This window comes from Kryptolebias marmoratus, linkage group LG1 (assembly GCF_001649575.2).
Source record: "Kryptolebias marmoratus isolate JLee-2015 linkage group LG1, ASM164957v2, whole genome shotgun sequence".
In the NCBI taxonomy this organism is placed as follows: Eukaryota; Metazoa; Chordata; class Actinopteri; order Cyprinodontiformes; family Rivulidae; genus Kryptolebias; species Kryptolebias marmoratus.
The window spans coordinates 32,084,174-32,104,885 of record NC_051430.1 but is presented as its reverse complement, the minus strand read 5'-3'; the positions used below and the strand labels follow the sequence as shown (position 1 = coordinate 32,104,885).

General features: G+C 40.5%; 1 protein-coding gene across 8 annotated transcripts in view; it reads left to right on the top strand.

Annotated features, from left to right (window-relative positions):
• slc4a4a (solute carrier family 4 member 4a) overlaps positions 1-20,712 on the top strand; it is a 52,857-nt gene that overhangs the window by 6,119 nt on the left and 26,026 nt on the right. For 4 of the 8 annotated variants that reach the window (XM_017426332.2, XM_017426329.2, XM_017426331.3 and 1 more), the window contains 4 exons: positions 3,439-3,612; positions 12,969-13,104; positions 15,638-15,798; positions 19,981-20,160. In XM_017426332.2, coding sequence (XP_017281821.1) covers positions 3,439-3,612; positions 12,969-13,104; positions 15,638-15,798; positions 19,981-20,160 — 651 coding nt within the window. Of the gene's footprint in view, positions 1-3,438; positions 3,613-12,622; positions 13,105-15,637; positions 15,799-19,980; positions 20,161-20,712 lie in introns of those variants that run through there. The other 4 variants (XM_017426333.2, XM_037977850.1, XM_017426336.2 and 1 more) reach the window with 3 other exon arrangements.

Sequence of the window (20,712 nt, the reverse complement as noted above, 5' to 3'; positions counted from 1 at the left end):
GCGCCCTGAACGGTCCTATCTCTTGTACTGAGAGGAGCTACTGCGCATGTGCAACTTTTAAGGAGAGTCTATGGACAAAGATTTTTGCGCTCCGGGGCGGAAATACGTCACCAATCAGACAACGTCGATGAACGAAACAACTTTACTTATCATTAACTAAATTTATCTTACACAACTAAAAATATATATACATATATTTCAATATATATTTATTTCATTATTTCATTTTAATAATTTTTTTTAAACATCTTTTTCAAGGTAATTTGAGTGGTGGGGTGGCGCCCTCTATTGGCCAGCCGGCACTGGTTTAAGTTGATAAAAAGATTTACCTGAAATGTAACTCTTATCCGATCCAGTTTTTTCTTTTTAAACTGTGTTGTAATTTAGTTTAATGTGCTTGTGCGGAGTTGTATGTGCCTTTAGACTGAGCTGGATCTTTAGAGGGTTGTCAGCCATCAGTATGCTGTAAGGGCTCTGTGGCCTTCCAGCAGCGTTGTTTCCAGGGGATCTGGCTGTAGTGTTGCCTTTGCTCAGAAATCCTGCGAGTTAAACAAGAAAACAGACCTCTTTAATTTCATTCAGTGTGTTCATACAGGCAGCTTCAAAAGGACTTCTTCTGCTCCCTTAAAAAAGGAAGTTGGTTCACAAAGCTGCTTCATCAGTGTGCAAATCTTCCTTTCGAGGTCCTGACTTTACTATTTTTCATTCCTTTGTTTTACCGCTCTCCTCTTCATTCCATCTTTTCCCTTCTTGTGGTTCAGTCCGTACAAACATGTGCACCTTCCTCATTGTGTTTTTATTGTCTTTGTTCTTTACTCCTACTTAAATTTCTGCTGATGAAGCTTTTCTGTCAGACCCACTTCTGTTTGGAGGGTTCGTCTGTTTTTCTTTCTTTTTTACACCACTATCCCTCTGAGTACCTGTCCTGATTGTATAAATAACAAAAGAAAAAATTACATTTTAAAACTCTGAAGCTTGATGGTTGCTGAATGTGTTAGCCATTGGTGTCGGTGAATTTTGATGAACACCCAAAGAAAACAAAACTAAAAACAAGGCATTGTCTTTCAGTGAATAAAGCATGGCATTGTGTTTATAGAAAGATCATTGTTTGTTGTGTTCAGGGATTCAGTCACTTCCTGGTTGGGTCATGTGCAATGCTTGGTTCAGCTTTACTCAACCTGATCCAAAAGGAAGCCTTTATCAATAATGACCATTTTTATTTCATTTCTTTCCTTTATTCAAATTAGGGAAACAACTCTTTCCGCATTTTCTACTTCCATTTTAATTTGACTAGTTTTTGTTTAGACATAAACTGCATAGAAATTATATACTTAATGAATAAAGGTGTTGATTGGAGTAAAACTGACTGGGGATCAGGCTTAATGCTCCATTGGAGGTTTTAGAAAGCTGAACTCTGAGACTTCCTCCTCTGTTTAAAGTTGATTTCTCTCGTTTGACATAAATGGCTTCCTTCACCCCCCTCTCAAACGATCTGTCTTCTCTGTCCAACATATGAACATTTTGGTCCTCCAAAGAGTGTCCCTTATCCTTGAGGTGTAGGAGCTCAGCTGAGTCCTGAAGAGCTGCTCTCCTGTGTTGAGCCATGCTTCTGTAGAAAAGCTGTTTGGTTTCTCCAATATAGAGGTCTGAACATTCCTCTCTGCACTGACCTGCAGACACCACACGGCTCAGTTTGTGTCCTCAGGACAGACCGGCCTCTGTGTCCTCAGGATGGACCAGCCTCTGCCTGAGAGTCTTGTTGGGTTTGAAATGGACCAGCCTCTGTCTCAGAGTCCTGTAGAGCTGGAAATGGACCGGGATGTTGTGTTTGGAGAAAGTCATTCTGAGTTTCTCAGATACTCCAGCGACATCAGGGGTGACGATGTTTTACCATCTGTTCTTCTCCTTGTTCTGTTCAGAGGTGTATTTTGTAGATTTCCTTGCTGACTTGACAAAAGCCCAGTTAGGATATCCACATGTTTGGAGAGCTTTTTTGATGTGTTTCTGTTCATTTTCCTTCCCTTCTGTCTTTGTGGGGACGTGTTCAGCTCAAAGCTGTAGAGTTCTGATGACAGGGAGTTTGTGTTCCAGTGGTTGGTGAGAGTCCAACAGAAGGTTCTGATCTGTGTGGGTTGGTTTCCTGTAGACCTCAGTGTTGGGGCTGTCCTCTCTCTCCATGTGAACCAGACAGTCTAAAAAAGGCAGCTTGTTGTCGTTCGCATCTTCTCTGGTGAACTTGATGTTGTCAACAGAGCTGTGTCTGGTGGACGCTTCTACTTCCTTAGCTTGGATTTTGACCCAGGTACCGTCCACATATCTGAACCAAAGGCTTGGTGTAGCTCCCTTAAAGTAATCCAGCTCTGTTCCACTTCCTCAATGGGTGAAAATGGAGATCCCATGCTTCTGTCTGTAAGAACTGTCATTATGCTTGAAACAAGTGGTGGAAAGGCAGAGGTCCAGCAAGGTGCAGATCTGGTCTGGGGTGAAGTTGGTCCGGTTGTTCAAATCATGGTCCTGTAGGAGTCACCTTCTGACAGTTTCCACTGCTTCTGATGTGGGTACGCAAGTGAAAAGAGAAGTGGCATCAAATGATACCAGAGTTCCTCCTGGAGCTTCAAATGTTGAACTTTGTTGGCAAAGTCAACGGAGTTCTCAGTGTGATGAGGTGTGTTTCCAACAAGAGGAGCTAAAATACCAACAAGAGGTTTTACAATATTATTTGTCACTGAGTTGATGGGTCTGAGGGGTTTTCCTTCTTTGCGTATTTTGGGAAGTTAAAATAGACAAGGAGTGGTTTCTCCCAGGTATAATCTGTAGTGCAGTTATCGATTGATTATTTTGTCCTTTTCAAGTTTTTGCAGACAGATGGCCTTCTTTTTGTAGGTGCTGGTTGGGTCTCTTTTTAGGGTCTCATATGCGGTGCTATTGCTCAGTAATGTAGTCATTTTTTTTCTGGTAATTAGAAGTGTTGAGAACTACTGTGCATCTTCCTTTGTCAGCTGGTAAAATGGTGATGTTTTGGTCCTGGCTGAGTGATGTTATAGCTTTTCCTTTCCTGTGATGTGAGATTTGAAGGTCAGCTCGGCACTGGAGAGAGTTGCTGTTATCTTCATTTTTCTCACTCTGCTATCATGCAGACAGTCACGGCATCTTCATAAAAAAAGTACAAGTATTTGTTTCGCAGTAATTTCCACCTTTGTTCTTTTGCTCTGTTTGTCTTAGATATGCTGGAAGAAATGCTCAGCATTAGATGAAATTTATGCTTTTTTAAAATTTTATTCACTTAACTAGTTTTGCCTCTGTTAAGGTTATAATAACATTTGTTCTTTTTAGATTCCATATATATAAAAAAAATGTATCATTTTCAGCTGTGTTCATATCATTTTAATCTGAATGTTATGCGTCATAGTTTTTCTCCAATGTTTTTGCCATGTGCAGGTCACCACACCATTTACATCGGCGTGCGTGTGCCCAAGAGCTCTCGGCGTCGGCGCCGTCATCGCCGGAGAGCCAGCCACAAGGACAGAAAAGAGAGGATGATGGAAAGTGCCTTTGACAAGTCGGACACAGAAACCAACGATGAGACCAGCAATAGCCTCCTCAAACCACTCAGTAAGTTCTGATGGACTCCATGTCAAGGTTGATTAGGTTTCATGCCTGTCTCTGCTGAAGGCTAGGCCCCCATAACTCCCTGTGACCCCCAAGCAAAGTTGCTGAGTCCACTTAGTGTCAGGAAATCTCAAAGAGTGAATTTTTGCTGAAGTAGTGGCAGCTCAGACACAACTAGATTATTGCTGATATGAGTTTTTTTCTGGTTAGCATCAGTCTGTGGTTTTCTCTCTGATTTAATCTGGTAATGCTGGTTTCTTTGGTTTCTGCTCCTCTTTCCTGCACCCGTTTGATTCAGAGAAACTAAGTGAAAAATTTCAATGTGTCAGCACTTTTTTCTTAGTAACTTCTTTGTTTTTAGTGTTGGAGATTTGAGATGGTGCTTTTTGAAATTGGCCTGATTATCTAAATTACATGACAGATAATTTTCTTTGTATTTTTACATGAACAAGTAAACACTGAACTTTTTTTTTTTACATTTTTGTACTGCTTAATATTTATCTTTTTTTAATTGTGAAGGTATATGAGGGAGAAAATATGAATCATAGGCTGGACAAGGCATGTTTATTTTTATTTTGTACAGCAGTTGTGGAGAAAACGGTTACTAAAAAAAATATTTTATGAAATTTTGTGTTTTGATGAAACAATTAACCAAACACAAAACACTGATAAATTGCAGCAAATAAGCTGTTATCATTAAAAGGTGAGCATCTTTAAAAGTTTATACTTTTAATGGTAAAACATACATGTTGACATTGATTGTTGCATTTAAAATTCCTAATTCTTATTAACTTGTCAGACATTTTTGTACTTTACTGAAACATAACTGTTAAAGTGTTGGGCAGCCATGTTTAATCCTTCAAAACACCTGAGAAGTCAGTCTGTGGACTTTGCTGTTTTTACATCAACAACAGTCTTTGCTCATTTATGGAAACTCTAACCATGTTGCCATGAAAGCATGAATGCTGACGTTTTGTTAGCAGTCAACATTCAGACTGCAGGTGCTTGTATGAACGCAGCTGCTGTCGTTAAACTCTTCCATGGAATGAAAGCGGTGATGAAATACCACAAACAGCACAATGTGGTTTGCAGAGTCAGTCGTTTTTATTGTATGCAAACAAACTTCTGTACATTCTGTTTTCCATTTCACACGAGTCATTAAACACATCGTCACCCTCTTTACAATGTTTCAAAGAGCGTTTCAATGCATAAATAATTGAAGCACCAATATTACTGCAATTATAATTTGTGGATGAATTTCATCCACAAACTCATAGTAAAATATTTATGTTCTACTTTTTATTTATTTGTTACCGGTTTTATATTAAATATTTTTGCTAAAACTGTTTTCCTTACTCTTTATTGTTTCTCTTTTTATATAGATTTTCAGACAGCCAACCTTTTTCTTTAATTTTGTTATTTCTTTATTTAAACAGCAGCTGTTCTGGACAATCAGCTTCTAATTTTAACACAGAACAGTTTGGTCACTTAAGTCTTCTATGTAAATAAGAGCCTTTTGAAGTAATACCTTTTAAAAATCCCTCGAGTCATTTAATTACATTTAATTATAAACATTGTTCATAAAAAGCATATTGACATAAAAAGCTTTTCATTAAATTTTGGTGCTGATCTGGATCATGATCTGAATTACGCGGTTTGCGCTTGAGTGCTTCTAGTTTAGATCTGATTTTACTAACAAATTCAGTTACATTTTAAAGGACTTTACCTCAACTTTTAGAGGCCTAAAAGACCACAATAAAGTGTGAGCGTTTTCAAGGATTCAAGCACCAGTATGAAGCCTGTTGTTGTAAAACTTGCACATTTTAAAGTCTGCAGCCGTTTGCCAGACAGATAGAAAAGGAGCGGCACATTACTTGATTCCCTGCAGGGATTCACTTGTCTTCCTCTTTGTGAGAAACATGGCCGACCCTGAGGGAAGAACCTGGTCTGTCTGGGCTGAAATCCTCTTTGTTTAGTCAGATGGACACTGCAGGGTTACATGTGTTCCCTGATATTTGACCCCTCCTCAGTTCCATGACTTTGTTCTTTTTTCAATCCCTTTCCCATCTTTTTCTACTAGGATTGAAAATTCTCTCAAAGTGGATTACAGAGATTATTTGTTCACTTTACTTGGATTCAAATGGGTTTAATTTCCCCAAACCAGAGGACGCAGGCTAGGATTTAATATTTCTTTATGGCCTTTATGTTCAGGCTACAGAGTAGGAACAGAAATCTTTACATTTATGAAAAATTATGATTATTAGATAAGTGTAAAGGCTGTTTTTAGGCCCAAGCAGCTGAGCGCTGCAAAGACCTATTGTATTCATAGTGTTTCTTTTTTTTTATTATGTTTCTGTCAAATAAATTGGCTTTTTGGAGGCCTAAACATTTACGAAAACTTACCAACCTTGGCAGACGCATCCGGCCTGCATGAAAATTATGTATTTTAAGGTTGTCGCAAAAATCGCAACAGAAACAGCTCAAAACACCCTCCGCATTGACCTGACTTTGTTGTAGAATAATGAAATTTGGTACACTTGTAGAACTCCCCAAGACCTACAGAAAGCTCTCTTGCAACCATGCTCTACACTAAACAGGAAGTCGTCCATCTTGGATCAAAGGTCAGATTTTTACCCCATTTTGGATGTTGACAGCCTCCGCATTTGATCAAACTCCTCCTAGAGATTTTGATCGATCAATTCAACGCTGAAGGGGCGTGGCCAGGCCTCAAAGTTTCATAACTTGCCATAAAACACAAAACTGGACTGTCTCCTACACAAAAACTCAAACCTTAAGTGATTGATCCACATCTGATCCCCTACAATACTCATAGTCAAACCATGACATCACTTAAGCCACGCCCCCTGACAACATGCAGTGTAATGTTTTATCGGACCCCTTCGACCTAATCAACATTAAAGTGTGTCCAGTGACAGAAGACATGTTGGTGTACAGGTTTCGGTGGAGGGCGTGGCAACTATTTTGTTTGCTGTTGTTTATGTAGGTTTTTTTCTGGGTACGCCGGTTTCCTCCCACACTCTAAAAACCTGCATGTTAGGCTGCCTTCAGGCCCAGGCCTCCTTGAAAAAGAGATCTGAGATCTCAATAGGGTTTGCCTGATTAAATAAAGGTTAATAAATAAATAGACACCAGCGTGTATACCTGCAGTCACAAGTGTTTCTACAAACTGAAGTGTGTATATCTACAGACAAAAAGTTATTTCCTCACAGCTGGGATCTATTACATTTTCATTAGTTGTCTACCTCCGCTATCACAACAGAACCCAAGAACTGGATGTCCTGGGATTCAGTCCCCCCCTCCCGGGTGTCATTCTGCATTCAGCCCACTAACTGCTCCCTGCCTGGAGCTGCCCTGCATACTGAATGCCTGACTTTGTGGCATGGGAAACATTTCCTGGATTTTCTGCCTTGAATAAGACAACGTTTTGACTGCAGATGTGGTTAAAAACAGGAAACGTGTTAGTTCATATTTGTGTTGTGATTTTTAGAATGGTCGGAGGAGGTGGATGGTATTTGCGTAGGATGCATGTCAGCATTGAACAAGCCTTTAGAAGGGGTTACACTAGGCTTTCTAGCAGGCAGCAGGCATTCTTTCTCCGTACTATATCCCATGAGCCTTTGCTGCTGGGACAAAGTCCTCTTTGTGTGCCTGTGGCTCTTGGCGAGAGCACACACAGCTTTGAAATTGCATTTGAACGATGGGATTTTTCATCTCTACCCGTCCTTTTCGTGCTTGCTCTCACCCTTTGGTTTCATTGTGCACCAAGACTCCCCCCCCCCTTCTCCCCCACCCTCACACAATTCTCTTAGCAACTGGCTGAGTAGGACAGCAGGGCATTGATACCACCATTATTCCTGTCAACACTTTATAGAGTTTTGCTAAATGGAAAAAGTTATGCAACAAAAACTATTTTAAAATGTAAAACAACAACAACAACAAAAAAAAAAACCACTGAGTTACTAAATAAAGAAGTATAGAAGTATTTCGCTTGTAAATATTTATGTCCTGTTAGAATTTTCAAATTCTAATAATTTCCTGACAGTTTTGTGTTTGTTTTTGTAAGAAGTAATTAAGCAGAAGAAGGATGATGTTGTCTATTGTTGTTTTTGGCACAAAAAGGTTACATTTTTTGCGAGGTGCATTTCTTTTTAAAACTGGTGAAGCTTTTCGACTTTTTCTCTCTTCTTTCCGTATAAATCCAACACATGAGTGGAAGTCTGTGTTCAAACTGTTGTCAGATCAGTGGTGAAAGTAAACATAATTAATTAATGATTATAATTAACTCAAGTTCTACTGTTAATAAAACTAAATACATTTAAAGTTTGTCTTTTTTCTAACTTTTTATTTTAAAATAAGTTTTATCTTTACTGATTCAGTTTGTTCAGCTGTGGGTTTTTTTTCTCAGCATCACAGGAAAGAGATGAAAGATTTAGCACAAGGCTGATTAAATCGTTTTACTCTTGGATTACAAATAAATTGTTTTATCTGAATTGTATTTTAGATCCTATTTACAAATAATTCACCTGTCTTGTCTTACGTTTTACTATGGATCTTTGACATTTTTAGATAAGTTTGGATAAAAACAACTGCAAATGCTCTCTGGGGAATCTTCATCACTGTTATTGTTTGTTTTTTAATGCCGTTTTACTCAAATCTGTACTTAAAGTTTGTTTTATTTACTGTAATCAACCCAAATCTCTGCAGATATGAGAGTCAGCTGAACACACGTTAATTATTCCCTCTAAGATATTATTAAGCAGGTAGCAGGGACTGAAGCTAGTTACAGCTTGTGGAAATGTGTGTGTTTGTGTCAGCAGACAGTTTATCATCCACCCAGTAATCTTACAGCTGCTTGTCCAGTTGGCTGCTGCGGCTGTTATTCTGCCACAAGAACAGCAAAGGAAACCTGGAACCCTTTACCTCATTTAAAATGTGACCACACTGCTGAATGAATGAATGACTCAGTGTGGTGGATGCTGACTCAGTGAATGAATAAATTAATGAATTAATGGTGCGGTGGATGATTAGAATGCACACATCTGCATTTTATCTAAAAGTGTGTTTTGTTACTCAGCTCTTAGTGATGTTTCGTACATATTTCAATCATCAGTTTTCCATTTGTGCCCTTTTTATGTTTTAAAATTTAGGTTTATACGACTTTAGCAGTTGGAGTGGGCATGGTGGAGCGGTGGTTAGCACTGATGCCTCACAACAACGTCACAGGTTTGCCTCCTGGCCTTTCTGTGTCCAGCTTACATGTTTCATACGTGCATGTGTGGGTTTTCTTAGGGTACTCTGGTTTCTTTCCACTGACTAAAAACATGCATGTTAGGTTAATTAATAACTCTACATTGGCACTAGGTGGGAGTGAGAGTGTGAATGGTCGTTTGGCTCATTTGTTGTGGAATTACTGTCTACTTTAAATGTTATGTTGAGGGCCATCGTTGGAACACAAAGGTGGAGAACTAAGTTCAAACTAAAGAATCGGAATTCATTGTCAACAATCAAACACAGTTTTGCACCTCCAGCTTGGCAGCAATAAAAACAATGAAGAAAAAAAGCTACTAATGCAAAGTGCAACTAATGCAGCTTTGCTCTGCATTCAAGTCAAACGTGAAAAAAAACACAGTTACATATGCAACTGTGCAAGTCAAATAAAAAAATGTAAAGAGAGTAAATAAACATTTACATAAGGAGCATGGTTTAGAAAATCCTACACTGTGCAGATTGCACAGCAGACAGTCACTTATTGAATACTGGTTCTAACCGATGTTATAGCTCATGGACAGAAGTTGTGTATCAGACTTTTTATTTTTGTTTTGAGTATTCTAAATCTTTTCCCTGAGGGTATAGGTGAGAACAGGGGCTGTCCAGGGTACGAGTTGTCCTTTGAAATAACACCGGCTTTCTTCTTTTGTATCTCAGAGTAAATGTCTGTGAGTGCAGGCAGTCGTGATCTTGTGACGCATTCTGCTGACCTCACTTTTCTGCCGGTCCTTCCGGTTCGCAGTAGTTCAGCAGTAGGTCAGAACGCTCTCAATAATTGAAGCTGTTGAGCAGGTGATGAGGCGGGTGCACTTGATTTAGCTTAAGGAGGCACAGTCTTTGTTTGGCCTTCCCCACGTAAGATGTGTAGGGTTCTTGGTGAGGTGATTTGATACCTTCACCCCTCGGAATCTGAAGCTCTCCACCGTCTCCTCCCCTTGAATGGAGAGGGCAGAGGGTACAGTTGTTTTGATTTCCTGAAATCAACAATCATTCCCTTGGTTTTGGAAATGTTGAGATCCAGATTGCTCTTGGTACACCAGTCCATCAGGTGGTGAACTTCCTCTTTGTAGGCTGTCTTGTTGTTGTCCATTATCAGTCCTACAATGGTGGTATCATCATCCAGTTTAATGATGGTGTTGGTGGGGTTTGTGGGGAACACTTATGGGTGATGGTGGCTCAGGAGGTAGGGGTTCATTTTGTAAACACCTGCTCCGTCCATCTCAGCCGTTGTGTCCTTAGGCTAGACACTTCACCTGCCTTGCCTACTGGTGGTGGTCAGAGGGTTCGGTAGCGCTGGTTTAATGGCAGCCTCATTTCTGTCAGTCTGCCCCAGGGCACCTGTGGCTGCAATGTAGCTCACCACCATCAGTGAGTGAATGTGTGGATGACTGAATGTAGTGTGAAGTGCTTTGGAGTTGATAAAGTGCTATACAAGTGCAGGTCATTTACCATGGGTGAAGATAAAGTAGAGGATGGGGCTGACGACACCACGTGCAGTGTGTCTGTGTCTAGAATGAGAGTGGATGAGGTCTGCTTCCCTGGGACAGTTTGTGGTCGGTTGCTAAAGAAGTCCAATATCCATGTGCACAGTGAACTGCCTAGTCCAAGGCCACTCAATTTCCGCACAAAATAATGTGGGATCACAATGTTGAAGGTGTTGTTCTCCAAGTGTGGCCTGTGTACAGCAGAGCTGTTATAACGGCATCCTTTGTTGATCCTTTTGATCTCTATGTAAACTCATGGTTGTCATGGCCAGCAGGGATTGCAAATCTAATGTGAGTCAAAACACTTAGTGGTAACTGGTGTGAGAGCAACAGGCTGGTAGTCATTGAAGCAGTTCAGTTCACTGCGTTCTTTTTTTTTGTCTTTGAGACTATTGTGGCAGACTTCAGGCTGGGGTAAAAACTTGTTGTAGTGAGAGGTTGAAGATGGTTGTATATTTACCACCATCTGCTAGCTAGTCTGCACAGTCTCTGAGGATCCTTCCAGTGATCCCATCTGGGCCAGCTGCCTTCTTCACGTTGACTTTATGCGGGGGGGGGCTCTGATTTTGTGTTGTGTCAGCTGGATGGGGTTGTCAAATGCTCCTTAATAATGAAATAAATGAGCAGACAAGGAACAAAGAACAAGGCAGTAAGAAACAAGCAAAACAACAAGCAGGAGTGGACAAAGAACCAGAGGCAGACACAAACAAGGAGCAGGAAACAGAGGTGGAGAAAGTATGTCTCCTGGAAGCCCCGATTACTGAATGTGAACAGCTGTGTTGGTCAACAGCAGGTGTGTACACTGGTGAAGATTCTCAGTCCTAAGTGGTTTAATAGAAGACAACTGGACTTAGTTTCTTGATTCTTGAAGTTATCCAAAATGCTTCTTCAGTTCTGATTGTAGGTTGGGCCTTCCCGGTTTATAAGGCATTATTATGAAAATAAAAACTATAAAGCTGTTAAGGTCACATGAGTCGCTGATCCAGTCTTCCATCTTGTTGAATGCTTCTTAACAAGGCCAAAAAAAGGCAACTCTGCACTTACGTTGTGATGTGACTCAACCTTTCACAGACATAAATATTTTAAACGCACATTCTAGTGTTTGAGTACTAACTGCAGGGTTACAGGTTACTGACCCAACAACAATCCAATGCTGGATTATGCTAAAGCTCTGTCTGCTTTGCCACTTGTTGAGCACTTATGTGTAACAATTACTTCCATCGTCTGTCTTTCTTCTCCATCTTATTAGAGCTGCATCTCAGTGGCATATTCAACATCACACCAAAGAACAAAATGCCACAAAAACAACTAGACAGTTACTTTACGGCAATATAGCACACAAGATGCTAACGCTGTGGCACATGCAATGCTAACAGCATAGTACCTGCCATGCTAATACCGTAGCATGCACATTGCTAATACTGTTTCCACCCTTCATCACACAATAAATGTAACAGGAGTAGATCATGAACATTACACCCTGTACATTACAACACTTAAGCTTTTACAACAAACTCTTAACTTTTTTTTGTTTAAAAAAAATCAAAATACACCAGCGTCGATGGCAAAATACAAACCAGTGTGACAGCATCAAACTGTAAGCTTCAGCTAAACTAATATTAATATCTGTGCTCTGATTCAGGTAGAGATTGCTAGTTTGGATTATGTTGGAGGCAGCATCTTTACCACTACAGCAGCTTCATTAATTTCTGTTTTTATCAGCCTTGCTGTAAATAAGATGTACTATAGCTGTTATGGACCACTAATTGCCTTTTTTCTGTTGTTTGCTGATGGTAATCTTGGTTTTGGTCATTCATAATCTTGTTTTTATTAATGCTGCCACTCATAGTTTATTTATTTTTTTCTTTTTTGTAATTTCTAGTTGTTGAAACAACCTATGATCATGTGCATTTATACAGCACTTGAATAGCATTTAAAAGTATATAAATCCTCTTGAAACAGTGTTTGGTTTTGCATTGTGTTGCACTTTTATTATTTAAATGTAAAGAACAAAGAAAAGAAAGGCAAGTTACAGCTAAAGAACGGGCTGGTTGGTGAAGCATTTCCTATTTGTTAATGACGCCTTCCAAGGCCACTTGCCAAGCCAGCAGCAGCGCCAATAGTGAAGGCCTGTTAGAACAGTGAAGGGGGGTGTGGGGTGTAGCTGTGGGGACACTGTCACTGACGGGACCCCTAAACCCCATCAGCCCCCTCCTACCTGGTTCGAAATGTGCTGGAACGGGCAGCTGGGACTGGCCATCACTTCCACTGGGGTCTAGCTGCTGCTGTGGGACTCTGCTGAGCTGGTGTCACTTGCAGGATCCCCTGTGATTATCTAACTCTGGGTCAGCTGGTTTGGATAGTAAAGTAGGGTCACTGAAACTTTAAAGATGTCCAACAACAATAATCAGGAGGAGAAGGAGGAAAAAGATGAAGATGCAGAGGAGAAAGAAGAGGAGCTTAAATTTCCAGGACCTGAGGTCTCTGAGAAGGATCCAGCTGAGGACAAAGATTCTGCACCCAGTCCCTTATGCAACAGGGATCAGTGCCAGCCTATGAATCGCAGTATCTTTCTTTCTTCCACAGTTTCACCAGCAGCTGAGAGGATTCGTTTCATCTTAGGGGAGGAAGATGATGGACCGGCACCCCCCCAGCTCTTCACTGAGCTGGACGAGCTGCTGTCAGTGGATGGACAGGAGATGGAGTGGAAAGAGACAGCCAGGTAAAAACTGGACTTCAGCTGTTTTTACACTTGGTCTTTAGAAACCTCCACTGGCTCAACATCAATAGAATGAAGTACAAAAAGTGAAAAAGATGCTGAATTTAACCCCTAACCCAGTCCTCTGGCTATAAAATGTATTTATTCAATATATTATATATTAATATACATAAAAATAGTATTTTTAGTTTTCAGTGTTTCAGCAAACTTGATCCAGTTGAAACTTACCCGGTTTCCTTTGTGTGGTTCAGTGGATGACAGTGATCGGATAAGCCGATCAAGTGCAGCTCTCTCAGGGAGAAACAAGATCCCTGCTGCTGTTTGAGCCAATAATGTGTTGATTTGTCATTCTAACCTCTGACCAGCTGTACTACAGAAAAAAGGTTTTCATTCACTGTAGGCTGACTGCTACTTTACCTGACAGAAAAAGGACACAATAACAAATTCTGACTAAAAAGAACTACGGGAAGGAAAATGCATGAAAATGTGACTGCTACTTATTAAAAATAACAACAAAAGTACATCTAAAGACGCTGTTACAAAACTCATTCAGAGATGGCTTCTCTAAAGAGTTGAAGTTACAGAGGAACTGAAGAGTAGAAGAATTCACTTTTTGTTCTGCACCTTCAAATTAGACAGTTGTGACCTGTTGATCAGTGGTTAAAGCAGTCGTCCTCCAATGAGAGAGTTGAAGGTTCGATTCCTAGCAGGAGTCACATGTCGAAGTGTCTCTGGGAGAGGCCCTCGTTGCCTCTTCTGATGTGTGTCCCATTGGTGTATGGATGGAGTTCAAAGCACTGATTAAACTCTATACTATCATTTATTTAGATTAGCTGTGTGGATGGGTAAATGAGGAAAGATTGTGTAGTGGCCCGGTTGGCTAGAAAGGCACTATATAAAGTGACAAGATATGAGACAATAAAAATAAAAGCTAAGAGAAAACAAATATCAAACTCTATTAGCTAGATTTAATTTTCTTAGATAATATCCACATAGTTCTTTTCATTATTAACAAAAATTTTTCATTCAATATTTTGATAAAATCTCTATCCTGAGCAGCACAAAGGTGACAGTGGAAAGGAACAACTCCCTTTTAGTACGAAGAAACCATCAAAAGAAAGCAGAACCAGATGGCTGGGGTTAGGAAAGCACAGGAAAGAGACAGACAAACAGGAAGTGGTCTAAGTATAGTTTCTATGGAAAGAATAACAAAGAAAAACAGGTTAATGACAGCAATAATTAAATATATAAACATGGAGAGTAGCGACAGTAAAGACAGCAGAAGAGTGGAAAAATGGGGTCAATTTGTCCCCCAGCAGTCTGAGCCTATAGGGATAACTCAGGAAACTATAGGATTTATCAAAAAAGAAAAACTTCCGCCTAGTCTTTGAAGTAGACAGGGTGTCAACCTCACAGAAACTGGAAGTTGGTTCCACAAGAGAGGAGCCTGAGAACTGAAAGCTCTGCCTCCCGTTCTATTTTTAGAAACTCTAGGAACCACAAGTAATTCTAGAGCACATCACTCCTGTTTTAGCATCATTACATTGCTTCTCAGTTTGTCTCTGGTTTGCTCGTTTTAAGAAGTCTTCATGGTCTTGCCCCACAGTATTTGTCCGACCTGGTCCAGTGGTATGTTTCCCTCATGCTCTCTCAGGTCGGCAGATCAGTTTCTGTTGGTCATCCCAAAGTCAAAGAGGAGATTGAGGAGGTGACCGAGCATTTTCAGTCGCTGCCCCTAAACTGTGGAATGAGCTGCCTTTACACGTCGAACAGGCCGACTCACTGTTTTTAAATCTTCTTTAAAAACACTTTTTTTTTTCTCTCTTTTGAAACTCAGTTTGAGATATTGGCTTTTATTGTTTTATATCATTTTAACTAGTCATTGTTTTTACTGTTTTAATTGATTTTATTGTTTGTATGTTTGTTAGAACTTTTACATGTTTTGAATATTTTGTTTTACTTTGTTCTTTTATCCGTGTACAGCACTTTGGCCAACAGTGTTGTTTTCATAAGTGCTTTAGAAATAAATTTGTATTGTATTGTATAAACCTGCAGTGAAGTGATCTGTTAGGAAAATGTGGCACAATAAGATCTTTAATATAAGATGGAGCGTGGTTGTTGAGAGCTTTTGACAGGTTTGATGGAAAAGAGCCCAGATAGCAGATTCAATATCTCATAAAGCAAAAACTGATTTACTTAACAAAAATGGAAACAAAGACTGACGTTGCAGCAAAATAACACAAAACAAAATACGGATGATTGCGAGGAGTTAAAGGCACACCTGAATGTGCTGTGAGATCAACATAAGTAGGTAAAATGGACGGACGGATAACCTCATTAGGGTTGAGTTACTTCCACTTGTACTCAGCTGCTTGTGAAAGTAGATTTTATAGTATTTGTGTATTTAAGATGAAAATTTTTGTTTATAAAAAAATGATTATAAACAAGTTTTTTTCCTGTTAATAACCAGCTTTGTTATTATCAGAACTTCTAGTTGAGTGGATTTTAACGTTTTCTTTTTCTCTGATCCCTGCAGGTGGATAAAGTTTGAGGAAAAAGTGGAAAAAGGAGGTGAACGTTGGAGTAAACCTCATGTGGCTACGCTGTCGTTGCACAGCCTGTTTGAACTTCGAAAATGCATAGAAAAAGGCACCATTATGCTCGACATGGAAGTTTCGACTCTGCCGCAGGTTGTTGGTGAGTTTAACACAAGTCACTTTTTTCATTGTTCTTCTTTGAGGAAAGGAGGCTTTGAGATATTTTAATTTAGTTCAAATGATCAGTTTGGGATGTTCTGAACAAAAACCACAAATAACTGGATTCAGAATAAAGTACCTAAATGTTAATCACTATCACTTTAAGTGGTACTATAAAACATTTGTCTGCTTTGGAAACCAACTTCTCTGATGGGAAGGGCATCATCGGGCCACTGGAGCTGACCAATCAGAAAAGACTCTCCTTAGTATCTTTGATTTTTATTTTATGTTTTGGTTGATGAGTAATACAGAGGTAACATTTAGAGCCAGACATATAAAAACACCTGAACATAACATATTTTTATATATTTGCAGTGAATCAATAGTTTAAATCGACCATTAATGCAGTGTTGTTGTTCTAAACAGATCCCATGTTCAAACAGTCATATTTTCAATCCTAATTTGGTTTGTATTGTATTTCAGGAAGTGGAGTGAACAAAAACATTCTTGGGATTTTACCTTTAAAATAAAGATTACACTGTATTTGCCAGACTATAAGGCGCACTTAAAAGCCTTCAATTTTCTCAAAAAATGACAGTGCACCTTATATATGTAAGAAGTCATAATGTTTTAGTATGACAGTGTAGGCATTTATACTTGACGCTTGTGTCGATGCAGTATTCTTCCGTGAGTTTTGAACCGTTTCATTATCTTTTGCCCCCTTTACATGGGCTCTAAAGGTCCCGGCTCCACTCTACTCCGCTTGCTTTGCGAGCGTTTACATCTGCATTTTTTTGCGGCCGGTCCCTGTTTCTTTGGTCCCTGCTTCGGAGTAGGGCCAGCCGGGCCGGCCCTGCTTCTTTGGTCCCTGCTTCGGAGTCGGGCCAGCCTACCCGGCCCTGCTTCTTTGGTCCCTGCTTCGGAGTAGGGCCAGCCGGGCCGGCCCTGCTTCTTTGGTCCCTGCTTCGGAGTCGGGCCAGCCGGGCCGGCCCTGCTTCGTGGGCGGCGCAAGCTTAGCTCCTGGTCACTCATTGGTCGTGGGTGTGACCAGATGCAAGCATAAAGAGCGAATGATAGGAATATAAACAGCAGCGTTAGCTTACCCTGCAGCGTTTCTGCCGTCTGTCCCCCAGCTGAAGGCGCTGTAAAGCCTGAAATCTCCGGCGGATAACAGCCGTCCTACTCCGCGCAACAATCGCAGCATCCAGAGCGTTTCTTCCACTGCGCCTCTCTTCCTGAAGCCTCAGGAGAATCCCCATAAGTTTAAAAAAACAACAACAGCACAGGGCCAACGTTGTCCATAGCGCTTTTGTTGTTTACACAACTTGCACCAAGTTTTCGTAGCAATTTGCTCAATTGTATGCACTTAAATCTTGTTTTACTTCACTCTGGGAATATAAAACATATCTGTAAAGCTTAACTTAAGTAATTAACCTTAAATAAATAAACTTGCTTTAATAAATACTTCTTTTCTTTCTTAACGCTTACTTATTTGGAATCAATTAACACACTGAACAAAATACCTAACATAGCTTCACTAACTTCTGCAAGTGCGTGGGACATCAATCTATACCACAGTTTAACCTGGCAGCATGCCTTCAAGACAATCCCCAGGGCAAACCTGACCCACCTCTGCCGGCGGCCCGCCTGCCAGACCCTGAGAAGGGCAAATTAACCCGCGAACGAACAGCGGAGTGAAGCAAACTCTCTTTTTAACACAAAAAACTGTTCATACATCACATTATGACTCTTTCTTTAACATTCACACAGTTTAGGTACATTTTGAGGGAACATTTATGTGTGTATGGTTGACCACTAACCTGTAAGAATACAGAAAAACCGCAGCAGCAATAAACACAGGCGGAGTGCCTCACCTATTGCAACCGGGCATTACACTCGTCCACGAACAAAGGTTCCGCAGGCATGCTGCTCGCATTTATCAGTTCTTTCCTTCAAACAGTTAAAATGAAGTCTAAAGTCTTTTAGAAAAATAGAGAATTCTCCTAATTTTGCTTAACAAAATCAAAGTGGTCACACAATTATTTTGGGTGTTCTACTGTATGACAAAAGTTTGAAAATGGACCATTCATCGACCGTGCGTCTTATAATCTAGTGCGCCCTATAGTGTGGAAAATACGGTATTTATTTGAGAGGGTCTGAGTTCAGCAGAAAAATTTGCCTATACTTTAAAAATAGTTATTAATGAAAGAATAATTGCCTGTGTAAACTTCAGCGTGTTCCTGTCTGTCTGACAGTGAGATTTCATCTGATTTCTGATGTGCAAACAGAACAGTGACGTAAATTTCAGATTAATTTATTTAAAACAGGAATGGTGCATATATATGAACAAGTACACAGCATTTGTAAATATGCCTAATGCTAGTTTCCATCTGTTTGTCCCTTGCTAGGGTGATGTTAGTAGATCCAAAAAGCACTATACAAGTTAGAACACAACTAAGGACGCAGATGACACGTTACACATCAGACCAGACACATGACAGATGACCCCTTCTTGTTTGCTCTGGTGATGGACAGACTAACAGATGAGGTCTGTTTGCAGATGACACTGTGATCTGTGGTGAGAACAGGGAACAGGTGGAAGAGAACCTGGAGAGGTGGAGGTATGACCTTGAAAGACGAAGGATAAAAGTCAGCTGTAGAAAGACAGAGTACCTGTGTGTGAATGAGAGGGAGGCAGGTGGAACAGTGAGGCTACAAGGTCAGAGGTCACAAAGATGCAGGACTTTGAGGACTTAGGGTCCACTGTCCAGGAGAACAGGGAGTGAGGTAAAGAGGTGATGGAGTGGATGGATGGAGAAAAGTTTCAGGAGGGATTTGTGACAAAAGGGTGGCAGCAAAGGTCAAAGGAAAGGTTTACAGGACAGTGGTGAGAGCAACTATGTTGTATGGTTTGGAGACAATGGGACTGACAAAAAGACAGGAGACAGAACTGGAAGTGGCAGAGCTGAAGATGCTGAGGTTCTCCTTGGGAGGGACAAAGATGGACAGGATTAAGAATGAGGTCATCAGAGGACAGCACAGGTTGAAGGACTGGGAGATAAAGTTAGAGAGGACAGACTGAGATGGTTTGGACATGTGCAGAGGAGGGACAGTGGGTATATTGGTAGAAGGATGTTAGAGATGCAGCTACCAGGAAAAAGACAAAGTGGACATATATGGATGTAGTTAGAGTGAGGACAGAGGACACAGAAGACAGAGTTAGATGGGGGAGGAGGACTCACTGTGGAGACCCCCTGTGATCAACTGTGTCAAAGACCCTTTTCAAATTCATATGGTGCCTATGTATCCATTTTTGTTTAGAAAACCTTCAGCTTTTTCTTGTAACATAACTAATGCTGATTCTGCGAAACTGCATTGGATGTAGGCTGTTCTTAAGCTGTATTATTGATTGTTTGGCAATACACTTTTCTATATAGAGATCCATGAGTTCAGATGCATCACAACATTTCTTTACTTCGTTTTTGTTGTCAGAGCAGTAAAGGCTTGAACTCAACTTTAATCTGATCACCAGACTTAAAATCGTTTGTAAACAGCCACACAAAGACTTTGTGATTTAGAAACGGTCAGCAATCTCCAGTTATGTCTCTCTGCCCTCCCATGCCATGCCACCCCCTCAGGTTTGTCTGCATGAAGGAGCAGGAGGAAGAGTTTTGATTCGGTTTTGATTAATGTGAAGTAATTGACTGTTCTGCCTGGACCACGCAGGCCAAAAGGAGCTGGCTCTGGGTTTAACTGAACTTCTCTCTGCAGGAGGAGAATCTCCCTGAGGCTGCTGCCTGTCACCATTCAGGCCTCTGACCTTCTTTTTAAAGATACTCGTTAGACTGAACCGTTTCATGAAAACTTTTACAGAGACACATTAGAGTTTTGGACAGACTAATTAAATTCTGACAAGGACAAAGGAACTCTTAACAGTGATTTGGTTGTTTGCTTTGACTGTGCTGTGAAATCCAGAGTAATGAAATTAAAAGTTTCCAACGACTGTGCAATAAATTTAGTCAAAAGCTTCTAAAGAGTTATGTACTTTTACAGTAAGAATACAAAAAAGTACAAATATAGGACAGATATCAACTAAAACAAACCAATAAAGCTCTGATTTTGTTTGCTTTTCAGTCTTTTTGATGATTTTATTAATTTACTGATGTCTTCTTTCTTTCTTTAGAGATGATCACTGACAACCAGATTGAGATCGGCCAGCTGAAAGCGGACCTGAAGGACAAGGTGATGTTCACGCTGCTACGAAAACATCGTCACCAGACCAAGAAGTCCAACCTGCGCTCCCTGGCTGACATCGGCAAAACGGTCTCCAGTGCAAGTAGGCTGTTTTCCAACCAGGAGAACGGTAACACCAGGAGCAGTTTGGTGCAGTCTTTTCTACTTTTTATGCAAGAAAATCAAAAAAAGGATCAACTTCCAAATTTGCTGTAGTGTTGGGCTAAACAGTGAGTTGTGAGAGCAGACACAAACTGCCACCATTTCTACAAGAAATCAAATAAAAAAGCAACTGAACCCAAAGATGTAGGGAAACGCGTTTGTTTTTTAAAATTTTTTAACCATTCTTCATTTTAAAAATAACTCACGTTAAAATTAATTAATTATGTCAGGAACCCAATGTGCGGACCATAGGCGCCGGAACCACTGGGGCCAGGGGGCTATTGCCCCCCCCCCACACTTTCCGGCCCTGCCACTGCGCTGCGTGTTCCCACCAGACGGCTGCACAGACTGCACGCGACTCTCACAGACTGTGACAAACGTGTCTCTGTGTTTATATAGAGACAGAAGCACAAATAAAACCTACAGCATTGAGATCTGGACCAAATTCTTAAAGCTCCAGTCCAGGGTCAAAACAGTCACCAAAAAGTTTCTGCAGATGCGACAGCGCAGAGTCGGGGTT